Source organism: Rhinolophus hipposideros (assembly GCF_964194185.1).
Source record: "Rhinolophus hipposideros genome assembly, chromosome: 17".
Classification (NCBI taxonomy): Eukaryota; Metazoa; Chordata; class Mammalia; order Chiroptera; family Rhinolophidae; genus Rhinolophus; species Rhinolophus hipposideros.
Window position 1 is genome coordinate 13874506 of NC_138063.1, and position 13665 is coordinate 13888170.

A 13665-nucleotide genomic window follows, 5' to 3' on the forward strand; every position below is an offset into this window, starting at 1 on the left:
CACATTCAGTATATTCAAGCCTACCCTTCTTGTAAATTCTAAAACCACCGTAATGAAAAAGCATTCCCTCATCCTCTCAGCTTAAAATCATCACAGGGAATCTTATGCTCCCCTCTTGCTTCCCGACCCTAAACAGGTCGATTTCCTGGATAAATATAATTCCCTCTACCCCCCAAACCTTTGCTGAGTACGAAAAGAAAATCTCTAGGCATCAGAACTGGAGGGGAGGGAGTAGAGAGGGTCTCAAAGCGAGAGCTGTTAGGTTAGGGATGGGGGATTAGAGGGAGAATTGAACCCAGATAAAGGCGCTGGTGGGGGGGGTTTCAAAGAACCTTTTATTAAAGTATAACATTCATACAGAAAAGTCGCATCATAAAGGTGCGACTCCATGCATTTTCACAAAATCAACATATCATGTCCCCAGCTCCTCCACAGGAAGGGAAAGTAAGGGCCTACATGAAGCCGAACCTTGGACACCTCGGACGGCTGGCCCTTCTTTGGAAAGAAATCTAGGAAACGCCCTGTAGGCCAGAGGACCAAGAAGCCTGCTATTTGTCCAAGGCTCAGGAGGGAATGACAGCTTCCTGGAAAGAATCAACTCTCCTGGTTTCAATGTACACACACACCTGAAAGGAGCAGGACTGTGGAGCCAAGAAATGAACACAACCCCGTCCAAGACTGATGAAATCCCTGGTTCTTGGCAGAGTCACCTGGAAAGGCTCTGTGAGGACCCTTCCATCATCCAGGGAGCAGGAGCGCCAGAAAAAAACATTCTTGCCCAATATACGCTAAAAAAAACCCAAAAAATCACACCCCTTAGGAGAAAATGAACACATTTAGTTACGTGGCACGTGTCTTCACATTGGAGTGGGAGCGCCAGGTTGTTCTCCACACCGCAGACAAACTGAGCCTTCTGAAACGTAAGCACAGATCACTGCGGGAGGGACGTCACCCAGTAAGACAGTCTTTCATCTCCCACAAAGTCCTGCATCCATTGGCTGACATTTCTTCCCACTGCACCTACACACTCTCGAGACACATGGTCTCCTTGCTGTTCCTCCAAAGCCTTGCTATGGGTTGAATTGTGTACCCCAAAGATATGTGGAAATCCTCTCTGTGGCCCTTGTAGATGTCACCTTATTGGAAACAGGGTTTTTGCAGATGTAATTGAGTTAAGGTGAGGTTAATAGGATGGGCCTTTAATCCACCATGACTGGTGTCCTTATAAGAGGGGACGATTGTCCTGTGAAGACAGACACACAAGGAGAAGGCTGTGTGACGATGAAGGAGGAGTTGAATGACACAGCTGTAAGCCATGGAATGCCAAGGAGAAGCAAGGAAGAGATGGAAAGATTCTTGCCTACATATTTCAGAGGGAGCATGGCCCTCCGGACACCTTGATTTGGGACTTCCAGGCTTCAGAACTGGAGGATGATACATGTCTGTTGTTTTAAGCCACCTGGTTTGTGGTATGTTGTTCCAGCAGCCCTAGGAAACTAATACAAGCCTCAAATGTGTTGCAACACTTTCTGCTCTGGGCCATTCTGCTTGCAAAGCCCTGCAGACAGCCTCCCTCACTCCCCTCGGGTTCCTACTCAAATGCTAGCTTTGCAGAGGCCATGTCCAGCGGCAGCACCAAAACCAGTTCTGCCTCTGCATTCCTTTGCCTCTTATTGTTCTTTGTGGTCCCTAGCCATACCTGATATTTTACTGTATATCTTTTGTTTATTGTCTGCCTTGCCTTCTACAATGTACGTGCCATGACACTAGAGATGGCACTGGCTGTGTGCCTAGTGCCCACCATCTACCTAACATAGGGAGGCTCTCCATACATACTGTATTTACTTCATAAATGAATGAGCTAGTTGAGAATCCAATTCAGTCTTTACGTTTTTAGCCTTCACGTTGCTTTGGTCATAGTAGACTCTCAGTAAACACATGTAGATGGACCAATACGCCCATCACCACTGGTGGGCTTACGGCTCTGTGGCATTAAGAGGGGAAGTCAAAATGCACATCAGATTGGCCTGGGTTTGGTAGCCTCTTTGCCTTAAAACAATTGTGGGGACAATCGATCAGATTTCTCTGAGTAATCATTTGTTTGCCTCACACAGCCACTGTTTCTCACAAATTGACCACCACCCCCACTTGCCCTGTTGTTTTTCTGATTAAGGAAACAGAATTGAGTAATCTAAATTTAGTTTGTGTAGCTCAGAGTTGCCAATCATGGCAAATAATGAATTAGGCAATCCTCCCTTCCCTGAAGCATTGAGCTGAAACCGACAAATTCATTTTATTTAGGACCAAAGGCTGAACTCGGAGTGCTTTCTGTGACAGGAGAGTGCTTTCTTCACTAATTAAGTCACCCTGGCTCAGACAAACCCTCTCCTTCGAGGTGGGGGGGGGGGTGCCACTTCTCTGAGTTGGCCCAGGGATTTGGCCTTCTGATTGTTAAAGGAAGCAGATATCATTTTGTTATAAATACGTATATGTGAGCTAGAAAAATGCATTCATATAATATAAATGTATAAATAAAAATGCATTTATAGAAATAAAAATGTATGTATGTATGTATATAAATACCATATTGTTTGGCCTTTCAAGGGCCTTTCTGGTTTTCTTAGTAAACCAAGATTTAGAATTCACAATTTCTGGGTTATGGGCTGTTTTCTAATCAGTTTTGAAAAGGACCGATATAAAGCACATTTTGTCTGCTTCCATTTCATTGGAACATAAAAATTCACCCATTGGAAAGCTGTTATATTTGATGTTTGTAAGAACTAAGCCATGGATTAAAAATAACAATTGTTATGATACTCTGTTGGGGAAAAATAATGAGGTTCTGTTTCCATTTATAACCCATCTTATATGTGCACCAGGAGATTTTAACATGAGGAATGTTGACTGAGTTTTTTAAAAGTCAGTAAAAATCAAAACACAGGCTATGAGTAAAATGCACAAAATGGTGTTAATTCATTTTTTAAAATGTTATGTTGATAAATTTAACAAAGCATGTTTTTCTAGCTCCTTTCTCCTGTCTGGTCAGATACAAATGTAACCCCTCCCAACTGTTGATGATGTGAGATGTGTCACCTTTATGCCTCGTCACTTATCATCCCCATTAGCCTGGGAGGGGCCAGAAGAGCCCTGTTATCTCCACCTAGCAGGAGGGGCACAGCACCTAGCTGGGGGTGTGACTTATCCAGAGCTCCCAGAGGTGGCTGAGACGAGCCCATGTAGCTTAGACATCTGACATCCTCGGCCTTTTCTAGTTCTCTGGCCTGGTCTACACTTTCCCCAGCACAGTATTTCAAAATGTAGAACCTTTTGGTATAATTTATTGAAAAGAAATAGATTTAGGCTTTAGGTAGAGAAGTATATAATCTATGAAGATCACTTCTTTAAAGGGCAAATGAAACTGATACAATTTTCGTAAGGAGAGTCGAAAGTTAGCAAAATATGTAGGAAAGCAGTTTGATACTTGGAGCAATTGTCACTGTCCGTTTCTCAGGGAACATCTGCTTGGATCTAAAGATCATGTCGGTAATATGAAAGGCAACCCGTTTAATTTGACATTTTACATTGGGCTTATAACCCTAAGGAGGACTAACATTAACAATAAACTAATGCAATCAAGAGCACATATTTTAGCTTCAAAGTGTAGTCTTCATCTTGCAGGAATGTTCCACATGGCTTGCCCCCTTCCTTTCTTAAGGCGTTGCCCAGATGTCAGTGAGGAGTTCTCTGACCCATTTATTTCAAATTACGTTAGCCTCTCCCCGCCATCTCGCTATGTTGCTTCATTCTTCTTTCTAATGCTCATCATCACCCAAATTAGTACACATGATTGTTCTCTATTTCTCCCTTAACTCCCGTGTAAGGCCCTTGTCTACTCCGTTCACTGCTGTTTTCCCGATGCACACAGTAGGTGCTCAGTAATTATTCAATGAACGAATGATGCCTGAGACCTTTGGTTTCCAAGGGGTGGTCTTGTTCTCCATGATACACTGAACATCTGGGCAGGGTTGGCAGATGATGCAAATGCGGGAATGTTGGACTGACTAGAGAGGCGGGAGGGGCTTGTTCCGTCCCGGACCGGGGCCAGGCGCTTACCTGGTGAAGGTGCGCAGACCTGATTCTAACAAACCTCACTATACCAACCCTCTAAGAAATGCATTCACCGGACTGGCCTTCACTTTTCCTAATGCTCTCCTGTGAGTGTAAGGTTTGTTTTCTGTCCCATCTGTCAAACTCTGCTACATAGAGATACTGCGGAGAAACTGAATAATGGCATGAGTGTCTTTTGCTATTCTGAAAAGAAAGCAAAACAAAACAGAGTTGGCACAGTTGTGCTGTAATTAGGCAGGCGAACGGGAGCACTGAAGCAAAGCATCCTTATAGCTAAGTAACAGTGACGGAAATGTACAGAAAGTTCTTTGCTGAGCTGTGGCTGTTATTTCGGAGTTGGTCAGGTTGGCACATGCAAGCAGGGCATTCGTGCACGGTGACCCGGCGTCTAGCAATGGCTGTAGGGGTGGTGGCGAGGAGGGAGCCACCAGCGCAGCCCGGCGCCCTTGCTGACACTTGGGGCCGCCCGGGCCCGGGCCGGCTCCCTGCGAGGGGCGTGTCTCCGCCTGGCCCCGCCCCGCGGCCCGGCCCCGCCCCGCGGCCCGGCCCCGGCTCCGCAGCGAGAGAGTGGGCGCGCCACGGGGGCGCGGAGCGAGGCCGCGCGGGAGATAAGGGCGCGGGGTGCCGGCGGGGGCGCGCCGCGGCTGGGTGCTGGTGGGGCCGGCCCGGAGCGTGTCGTGGCGGCAGGAATCCAGCTCCCGGGCCGCGGCCGGCCCGAGCAGGCTCTCCGTCGGCACAAACATGGCTGCGGCCCTGCGAGCTGCGGGCGCCCTGCTTCGCGATCGAAGTAAGTGGGGTCGTCGCGGCAGCCGGCACCGAGGTCCCAGCGGCGGCGGGGACCCAGGCAGCGCCCGCCGCTCTCCCACCCCCAGCCTGGGGGCGGAGAGCGCCCGGGAAGGGGCCCTCCCCGGGGAGGCGCGGGGCGCTCACGTGGGTCACCCGGGTGAGGGCGCTGGGTGCCCGGGGAGGGCGTCTGCAGTTCTCCCGTCGGCGGCGTGGCTGCCCGCGCTGGCTGGGCTTCTCAGAGCTTCTTTGTAACAGCAGAATAGTGGTAGGCAAGGGTCGTTGCGAGCAGTGCGGAGAGACGTTGTGTCGAGGGCCTGCGCAGGGAGGACTGGGATGAAGGCACGCGAGCTCCCAAGTGTCAGGGGACTTGGCTAGAGATAAAGGACCAACATTTAGTGAGGGCTCTCAAGGGCTTGCAAAGGGGCAACAGCTCGGCCATCCCCAGGCTGTTCCAAAGGGGAAAGAACAGTTTGGGAGGTTTATGGTAAAAAGCACACATGCGGAAGAAAGTTAGCCCTGCATTCGTGGCCTGCGGGTTGGCTCCAGGTTGTAACCTTGCAGCTGTCCGGTGGCCTGAGTAATGGGACGTATTCCTCTTGAGGACATTCAGATGGTTACCGGAAGCTTCGATGTATGTCCAGGCATTGATACAAAACGGACTGAAGTGCCTCTAGGTACCGACTCAGGACTGGAACTTAAGAAATGTAAGTTCCCAGGCTAGTGACGGCAGGAATAGAATTGTTTCCTAATGCCTCAGCCTACTGTCTTTTAATAATATGGCAGCTTGACCACAGTGACTCCATTTTATTTCTTCATTCTACTTATCATCATCATCATCATCACCACCACCACCACCACTGGCATCTACCCTGGCTTCCCTCCCTGGTGATGGAGGTCACAGTGGGCCCATTGCTGCTCGGCCCAAGCCCCTGGCATCATCCAGTGCTCACTTGTCCTTGGCAGCAGGGCCCATCATGAGGCAGCCTGGGCTAGTGTTTTCTAGAGATATTTGGAGAACAGATAAGACCCATTGACAACCGCAACACATTTTTGATACAAACCCTGAATATAGATTGTGTCTACAGGATGAGCTGATGGGATTCTGGGCCAGACACTCTTGGTTGGGACACCACGTAGCTCTGCAGCATTCCTGTGACCCACTGAGCAAGGCACTCATCCTGGCTTGAGCTTCAATAATTGTAAAAGGAGTCAGGTAGTACCTCATAGGCTTGGCATGAAGATTAGCTAGACACAGGCCACGTCTGGAGCACAGTGCCTGGCATGCAGTAGATAATCGAGACTCTCAAAATGTTCAGTTACTATTATGTAAAAGATTGCCACCTACCAAGATGCTTAATTAGTGCATCTGAATGGTGCCTGGGCACAGGGCTGACTTACTTTTCTAAGAAGTTCCCTAATTCATCAGTCTGGCACCTACTGAGAGGGAGTAGAGAGAATACACTCTGAACCTCCATGTCTTATTACAGGTACCTTTGTTAGGAAAATAACAAGGACCCAGTGTACAATGAGGATCAGGGTTCTGGAAGACAAAAGACATTAGCTCACGAAAAGGAAGCGCAGGGGCAGTAATAGGGCTGAGAGAAGCATCAAATTAATCTTTGCTTTCATTGACCCTTCCTGTGACAAATAAAGTGTGACAGGATCTAGATTTGAGGTCATGGAACAATATGAGAAACTTTAAATGATTTCTTGTCCAGGTTATAAGTAACTAAGTGGAAGGATATAGAAACCAGAAAGTTGATTTGACGTTCAGTTGTATTACGGACTATGATTTTAAGATGTAGTTATGATTATAATATTTTAATCATCTTGTTTGCTATGAAGGGATTAACATTACCGGCGTTAGGAAAAATTGAATAGTATTAGGTTGGTGCAAAAGTCATTGCAGTTTAACAGTTTAAAAATAATTGCAAAAACCGAGGTTACTTTTGCACCAACCTAATATTTCTAACAACGAATTCTGGAAAAGCAAAGTTTTAACCTCTTATGTTTTTGGCATATTATAGAATTAATAAGCTTCCTTGTGGTGGACTATATACCATATTATATACATATATGATAAAATATATATTTTATATAAAATATGTATAAAATAAAAGATATATATATTTATTAGAATAATGAATTATTTTTCTTTGTGGCTTTTTCTTTCCAAGTTTTCTACATTAGGCATGTATGTCTTTCATAATTAGAAAAATTTTGTTTAGAATCTTAGAGTATCAATGTTTACATGAAATTAGAACATTTTCGCTCCATACCAGAAAAATAACAATTTTATTTTATTTTATTTTATTGGAGAAGGGGGTTAGGACATTATTGGGGAACAGTGTGTACTTCCAGGACTTTTTTCCAAGTCAAGTTGTTGTCCTTTCAATCTTAGTTGTGGAGGGTGCCGTTCAGCTTCAAGTTGTCCTTTCAGTCTTAGTTGTGGAGGGCGCAGCTCAGCTCCAGGTCCAGTTGCCATTGCTAGTTGCAGGGGGCGCAGCCCACCATCCTTTGCGAGAGTCGAAACCAGCAACCTTGTGGTTGAGAGGATGCGCTCCAACCAACTGAGCCATCCGGGAGCTCAGTGGCAGCTCAGCTCAAGGTGCCGTGTTCAAACTTAGAGCAGGGGGCAGAGCCCACCATCCCTTGCGGGACTTGAGGAGTTGAACTGGTAACCTTGTGGTTGAGAGCCATGTGGGAATTGAGCCGGCAGCCTTTGGAGTTAGGAGCACCGAGCTCCAAGTGCCTGAGCCACCGGGCGGGCCCCAACAATTATTTTTTTGAAGGCCTCCCTCCCCAACTGTTTATTAATAGTCACGATTTAATAGTCACGATGTAGAACCTTATTTCTCTTAATTTTTAAAATGATATATTATATATATATATATATATATATATATATATATATATTAATTTTTTTATTTGGAAATATTGTGGAACAGTGTATTTCTCCAGGGCCCATCAGCTCCAAGTTGTTGTCCTTCAATCTAGTCCTGTTGCCGTTTTCAAGCGTTAGTTGCAGGGGGCACAGCCCACCATCCCCTGTGGGAATTGAACTGACAACCTTGTTGTTGAGAGCTCGTGCTTTAACCAACTGAGCCATCTGGCCGCCTCAAAAAATGGTACATATTTTTGTAAGTACCTTTTGAAATAATCCTCACCTCCTATGTGATAGAAAAGGGCTCTGTTACATATTTAAGTACTTGTGTACCATGCTTTCTACCCTCTCCTGCCCCACCCCAAGCATCCAAAATATTAAATAATTTGGTTTTGGAGAACCAGTTGATACCCATATACTTCTTAAATGACAGGTTTTCCTTTTAAAAAAATTTGTATTTTCAGTTGACGTACAATATTAGTTTCAGCTGTACAACACAGTGATTAGACATTTATATAACTTATGAAGTGATCACCCTGATAAATCTAGTCCCCATCTGACACTATAAACAGTGATTACTATAATACTGACTATATTCCTTATGTTATACTTTACATCCCTGTGACTGCTTTGTAACTACCAATTGTATTTAATTCCTTCCCCTTTTTCACTTAGCACCCCCTGCCCCCTCCCATTTGGTAACCCTCAAAATGTTCTCTGTATTTATGAGTTTGTTTCTGTTTTGTTTGTTTATTTAGATTGTTTTTTAGATTTCACATATAAGTGACATTATATGGTATTTGTCTTTCTCAGTCTGACTTATTTCACTTAGCATAATATTCTCTAGGTCCATTCATGTGGTTGCAAATGACAAGATTTCATTCTTTTCTATAGCAGAGTAATATTCCTTTGTATATATGTAACACTGCTTTATCCATTCATCCATTGATGGGCACTCAGGATGCCTCCATATCTTGGCGATTGTAAATAATGCTGCAGTGAACATACAGATGCACCTATTCGAAGTAGTGTTTTGGGTTTTTTCAGATAAATACCCAGAAATAGGATTACTGGGTCCTTTGTCTCTTGTTATAGCCTTTGTTTTAAAGTCTTATTTTGTTTGGTGGTGATGAACTTCAACTTTTTCTTGTCTGGGAAGCTCTTTATCTGTCCTTCGATTCTAAATGATAGCTTTGCTGGTAGAGTAATCTTGGTTGTAGGTCCTTGCTTTTTATCACTTTGAGTATTGCATGCTAATCCCTTCTAGCCTGCAAAGTTTCTGTTAAGAAATCAGCTGACAGTCTTATAGGAGCTCCCTTGTAGGTAACTAACTGCTTTTCTCTTGCTGCTTTCAAGATTTTTTTCTTTGTCTTTAACCTTTGGCATTTTAACTATGTTGTATCTTGGTGCATTTCTCTTTGGATTCATCTTGTTTGGGACTCTCTGTGCTTCCTGGCTTGTATAACTATTTCCTTCAGGTTAGGGAAATTTTCTATCATTATTTCTCCAAATAGGTTTCCAATTCCTTGCTGTCTCTCTTCTCCTTCTGGTACCCCTATGATACGAACGTTGGTACACGTGATATTGTCCCAGAAGCCCCTTAAACTATCCTCATTTTTTTGGATTCTTCTTTCTTTTTGCTGTCTGATTGGGTGTTCTCTGCTACCTTAGCTTCCAAAACTGATTCGATCCTCTGCTTCATCTAATCTACTGTTGATTCCCTCTAATATATTCTTTATTCCAGTTACTGTATTCTTCATTTCTAACTGGTTCTTTTTTATGTGTTCTATCTCCATTTTTTTCTATCTCTATCTGTTGAAGGTCTCAATCAGATCACCAAATATCTTTATAAGCAGTGTTTTGAACTCTGCGACTGGTAGATTGCTTGTCTCCATTTTGTGTAGTTCTTTTTGTGGATCTTTGTTCTGTTCTTTCACAAGTTTGCTTTTGAGTGATTCACCTATTGGGTTTGTCCAGGAGTTACAAAGTTGTGTTCTCTTATATCATCTTCTCCTGCATATCCCTCAGTTTTATAGCTTTTATTGTTTGTAAGTCTTCCAAAGGTAGACCAGTTGTCCATGTCAAGAGTAGAATTACGTGATCTTAGTTCATAAGTGGACAAGGCCTTCCTGTTGAATATAGCAGGTCCTCAAATAACATTGTTTTGTTTAAAGTCATTTCATTGTAACGTTGATGAGATGCTGTAGGAAGTTAACTCTGATTTATATCAACTAGCCTGTGGTAAAACTGGTTTTGTTATTCCTTATTTTGCTTGAAATCACAGAACCTATTGATGATGTTAAGTGAGATGATAGTAGTCTTACCTCTTGCTTAACCACATGCAATGCGCCAAGCACTGTTCTTGGGGCTGGACATAGTTTTTGTTTTGTTTTGTTTCATTTTTCTATTCTTCACAACAGCCCTGCAAGTTTGGCCTCATCACCATTTTACAGATGAGAAAAGTGAAACTTGGAGTAGCTCGGCGAGTTGCCCAAACACTGTCACTCAGCTTGTTGGTCCTGTGAGGGATTTCTGATCAGATGTCTCTGGCTCCAGAACACATACTGTGTTCTATGCTGCCTATGCCTTTGGATTTCTCTTCATCTGGGAGCTGAGTGTATTCACGAGTCTTACTTGGTCCTTTGAATGATGACTTTACACTCCTTTAGCTAGACGAACGCTAATCTTTTGACAGGAGACACTCTTTGTTTCTCTAGAACCTCAGATCATTAGGGTGCATTTTAGAGAAGTCCTTGAGAGGTAGATGTACTAACTCTAAGTCCTGAGCAGACGGGATCCATGGTTAGCCGCAGCACCCTCCACTGAGAATTTGTTCAACCACAGAGAAGAGAATTCTGTAAGCAGAGGGCATGACAATAGTTCAGCAGCTCAAAAAGCTCCCAGCTCCCAAATCGTGCTAGGAAATACTCATGTACTAGCTGGAGGCTCTCATCTCACCCCTTTCCCCCAACTCCTTTTTAAGGTTCACAGGAGGAATCTTATTTTAGCACCAGCAGTCATACTGTGGGATGCCCAAGTTCTATTTTCATACCCCTGGGAATCTGATTTAATCTCATTCATATAAGGAGTTGCAGACATTGTGGCGTGATTGAGAACCTGGTTAGATCTCATCATGCAGTTCAGCATTGAACGTGTCTAAAACAAGGAGACGTGGGTTGGTTTGAGACTTCGTGTGAGCAGAATTGAACTTCTTTATGTCAATCTTTGCACTTCCACTCTGAGTTAGTAAGGATTATCCAGCAAAGCGCGTGTAATTGGCTCTGTAGGGAATGGGCACAATGTGGACAGCTGGAAATCTAAGTGGCCTTATATTTTATAGACATATATTTTATATTTTATATTTTATAGACATGCTAGGTGATAAAAAATCAGAGCAGGTATAGTCCCTGTGCTCTAGGCACTTACAAATGAAACTGGTGCCAGCACTAATCATAGGTGCCAGAGTCTGTACAGAATGCTTCACTGGTTTTATCTGATATAATCCTCACAAGGATAGTAAGGTGTCATCATTTTACAGCTGGGGAAACTAAGGCTCAGAAATACTATAATCCAACCCCAGACACATTGCTAATAGGTGACAGAGCTGGATTCAGAGTCAGAAGTGCTAGTACCCAGCCCGAGTCCCTCACCAGGACACCTATGACGACACCTATGACTCATAGGTGGGAGGAGGGAAGAAGGAGACTGATCTTCAGCAGATTGCAAACCTACTGGTTTGAGATTAGGGAAGGGAGTGCCGTGGACAGTATGCGTATGACCCATGGGCTGCTCAGTTCAGGTGGGTTCTCCAGGCCCACCACGGACGCTTGTGGGGCCCAGGGCAAGAGTACAAATGAAGAACCATATAGCATATGTGGGATAGCAAGCTAACAAACTGTGACATATATTCTGTTCTCCTACACTGACAAATAGACTTTCATCACAACCTGGGAGGGTGAACTCTTGAACTCTTTAGAGTTCCTGCAGAAATGTGGAGCTTGCCTCTGGCCTGCAGGCTTCTCTGCTTCTCTTCCCACTGCCGGTTCTGTCCTGCATTGTGAAGTCTTGTGCATACACATGTGGACGCTCCAGTCTATGTGTTCAAGCTCCAAACAACCGCCTATTGGCTACCCTTCAGGTCAAGAATTGCTTGCACTGATGGCATGATCAGACCTCAGAAGGATGGACCCAGGAAAGAGGCCTGTGCAGACCCAGGAAGTGGGTCTGGGGTTTCTGGGGCAGGGAATCCTGGGCCCCTAGGTGCTAGGACACTGGTCAGGAATGTGGGGTGTGGCCTCTGGGAGTCCATGAATCCTTGGCTGTGCAGACTGCACACCCATGGGGTGGCGTGCAGCAGGATGTGTGCCAGAGTTGGCGCTTTAAAGCAGAGGTGCCCCTTGTCAGGGTCTAAAAGCAATACTGGGGTCCTCAGTCCTGGTGCTTTATTGGAGAAGGCACATAGGCAGATATGAGATCTGTGCAACCGGTGGGAAATTGGCCTGTGTCCACTCCTTAAGCCAGTGGCTCTTACCCTTTCTGCAGGCTCCTCACCTTTCATGTGAGCTGCGTGCTACCATCAGTAACTTTCCTAAGGTGGAGTGATTCTCGTGAGGGATCCTATCCAAATCTGCGGCCAAGGCAGGGAGAGGAGGTGCTCGTTTCTAAATAGGCTCCGTGTAGGGCATGATAAGCCATCCTAGGGGGCGCCACCATGTCTCCTGGGAGAGGCCTGAAGTGCCTTCCCCCGGCCTGCACAGAAATGCTGGGAAAATCACCTCTGCTATAGCATCTCTTTAAAATTTAAATCCAGGAGTTGTGCTCTAACGACCTCTTCAAAAGAAATTACTTTCCAGCTAGATTTCATGCTAGCACTTTCATTTTGTCACAGTGGTGCCTGGCAGCTCAAGGGCCGGTCAGCCATGGAGGTGCCAATCAGAAGCAGCCGCAGCAGCCGCCGCCGTCACAGAAACGGCCCAACGCGCCAGAAACCCAAAACCTCAAGTCCAACCAGGGAAGAGGTATGCGTCTAATTTTAGGTACTAATACGGACTTTGCCTTATTTATGGAAAGGTGCGGGGAAAACCCAGTATGTAAGGAGCGGTATGTTATTTTCTTGGCTTCCTTTCAGAAGCTCTTAAACTGTTAAACAGATCTCACCCCCACCTCCCCTTTAGGGCTTTCAATTTTTTTTTTTTTAATTTTTACAGATTTCAAAATCATTTATTTATTTATTTATTTTCCAGCTTTATTGCAAAACAGTTGACAAATATAAAAATCCCACAGAGCTTTTGTTAAAGGACACAGAGTTGAGCATAAACAGTGTGCAAATCATGTAGGAATTTAGTTCTGGAATATGTCACATAACAAATTCTATGTATGCTGGAAATGTATTTATGAACTTAACATAATTATGCCTTTGAAATGTATGTCCTGTACAGGATTGAGAATAACTAACCTACCAAGATTTTATGCGGTAGAGGCTATCGTTGTTTTCATCTGTTCATACAGTGAACATAATTGTAAATGACATCATGTGGTTTATTAAAGAAATGAAGTACGTGTTTCATGCCTCACCTCAGCTGTTTGCGGGTGGATGGCAGCAGGCCTGCCATTGTTGCTGGCTATCCTCCTTTATAACAGAAGCCACAGCCGTTCCCGTCTTCCTCCAGTGCAGAGGCAACAGAAGATTCTGAAGACCAATTGTTCAAATGAGAACCTACATAGAAATAGCACACTTTAACACTAAGCAAAGGGAAAGAAAGAAAATAGCTAGGAACTGTTGAACCCCTGGATCTTTCCGGTAGACCAGATGTTCTATGAAAGCTACACAGCTAGGAAAATAAAGTAGTCTTATTTTGTTTTTGTGA

General features: G+C 44.6%; 1 protein-coding gene across 1 annotated transcript in view; it reads left to right on the forward strand.

The window, feature by feature from the left end:
* Window positions 1–4692: 4692 nt before the first annotated feature.
* The window catches only part of FECH (ferrochelatase), a 34482-nt gene continuing 25509 nt past the window's right edge, over window positions 4693–13665 (forward strand). Inside the window, exons 1-3 of the mRNA XM_081079005.1 lie at window positions 4693–4749; window positions 4824–4915; window positions 12687–12816. Coding sequence (XP_080935131.1) covers window positions 4870–4915; window positions 12687–12816 — 176 coding nt within the window. The 5' untranslated portion in view covers window positions 4693–4749; window positions 4824–4869. The remainder of the gene's footprint in view (window positions 4750–4823; window positions 4916–12686; window positions 12817–13665) is intronic.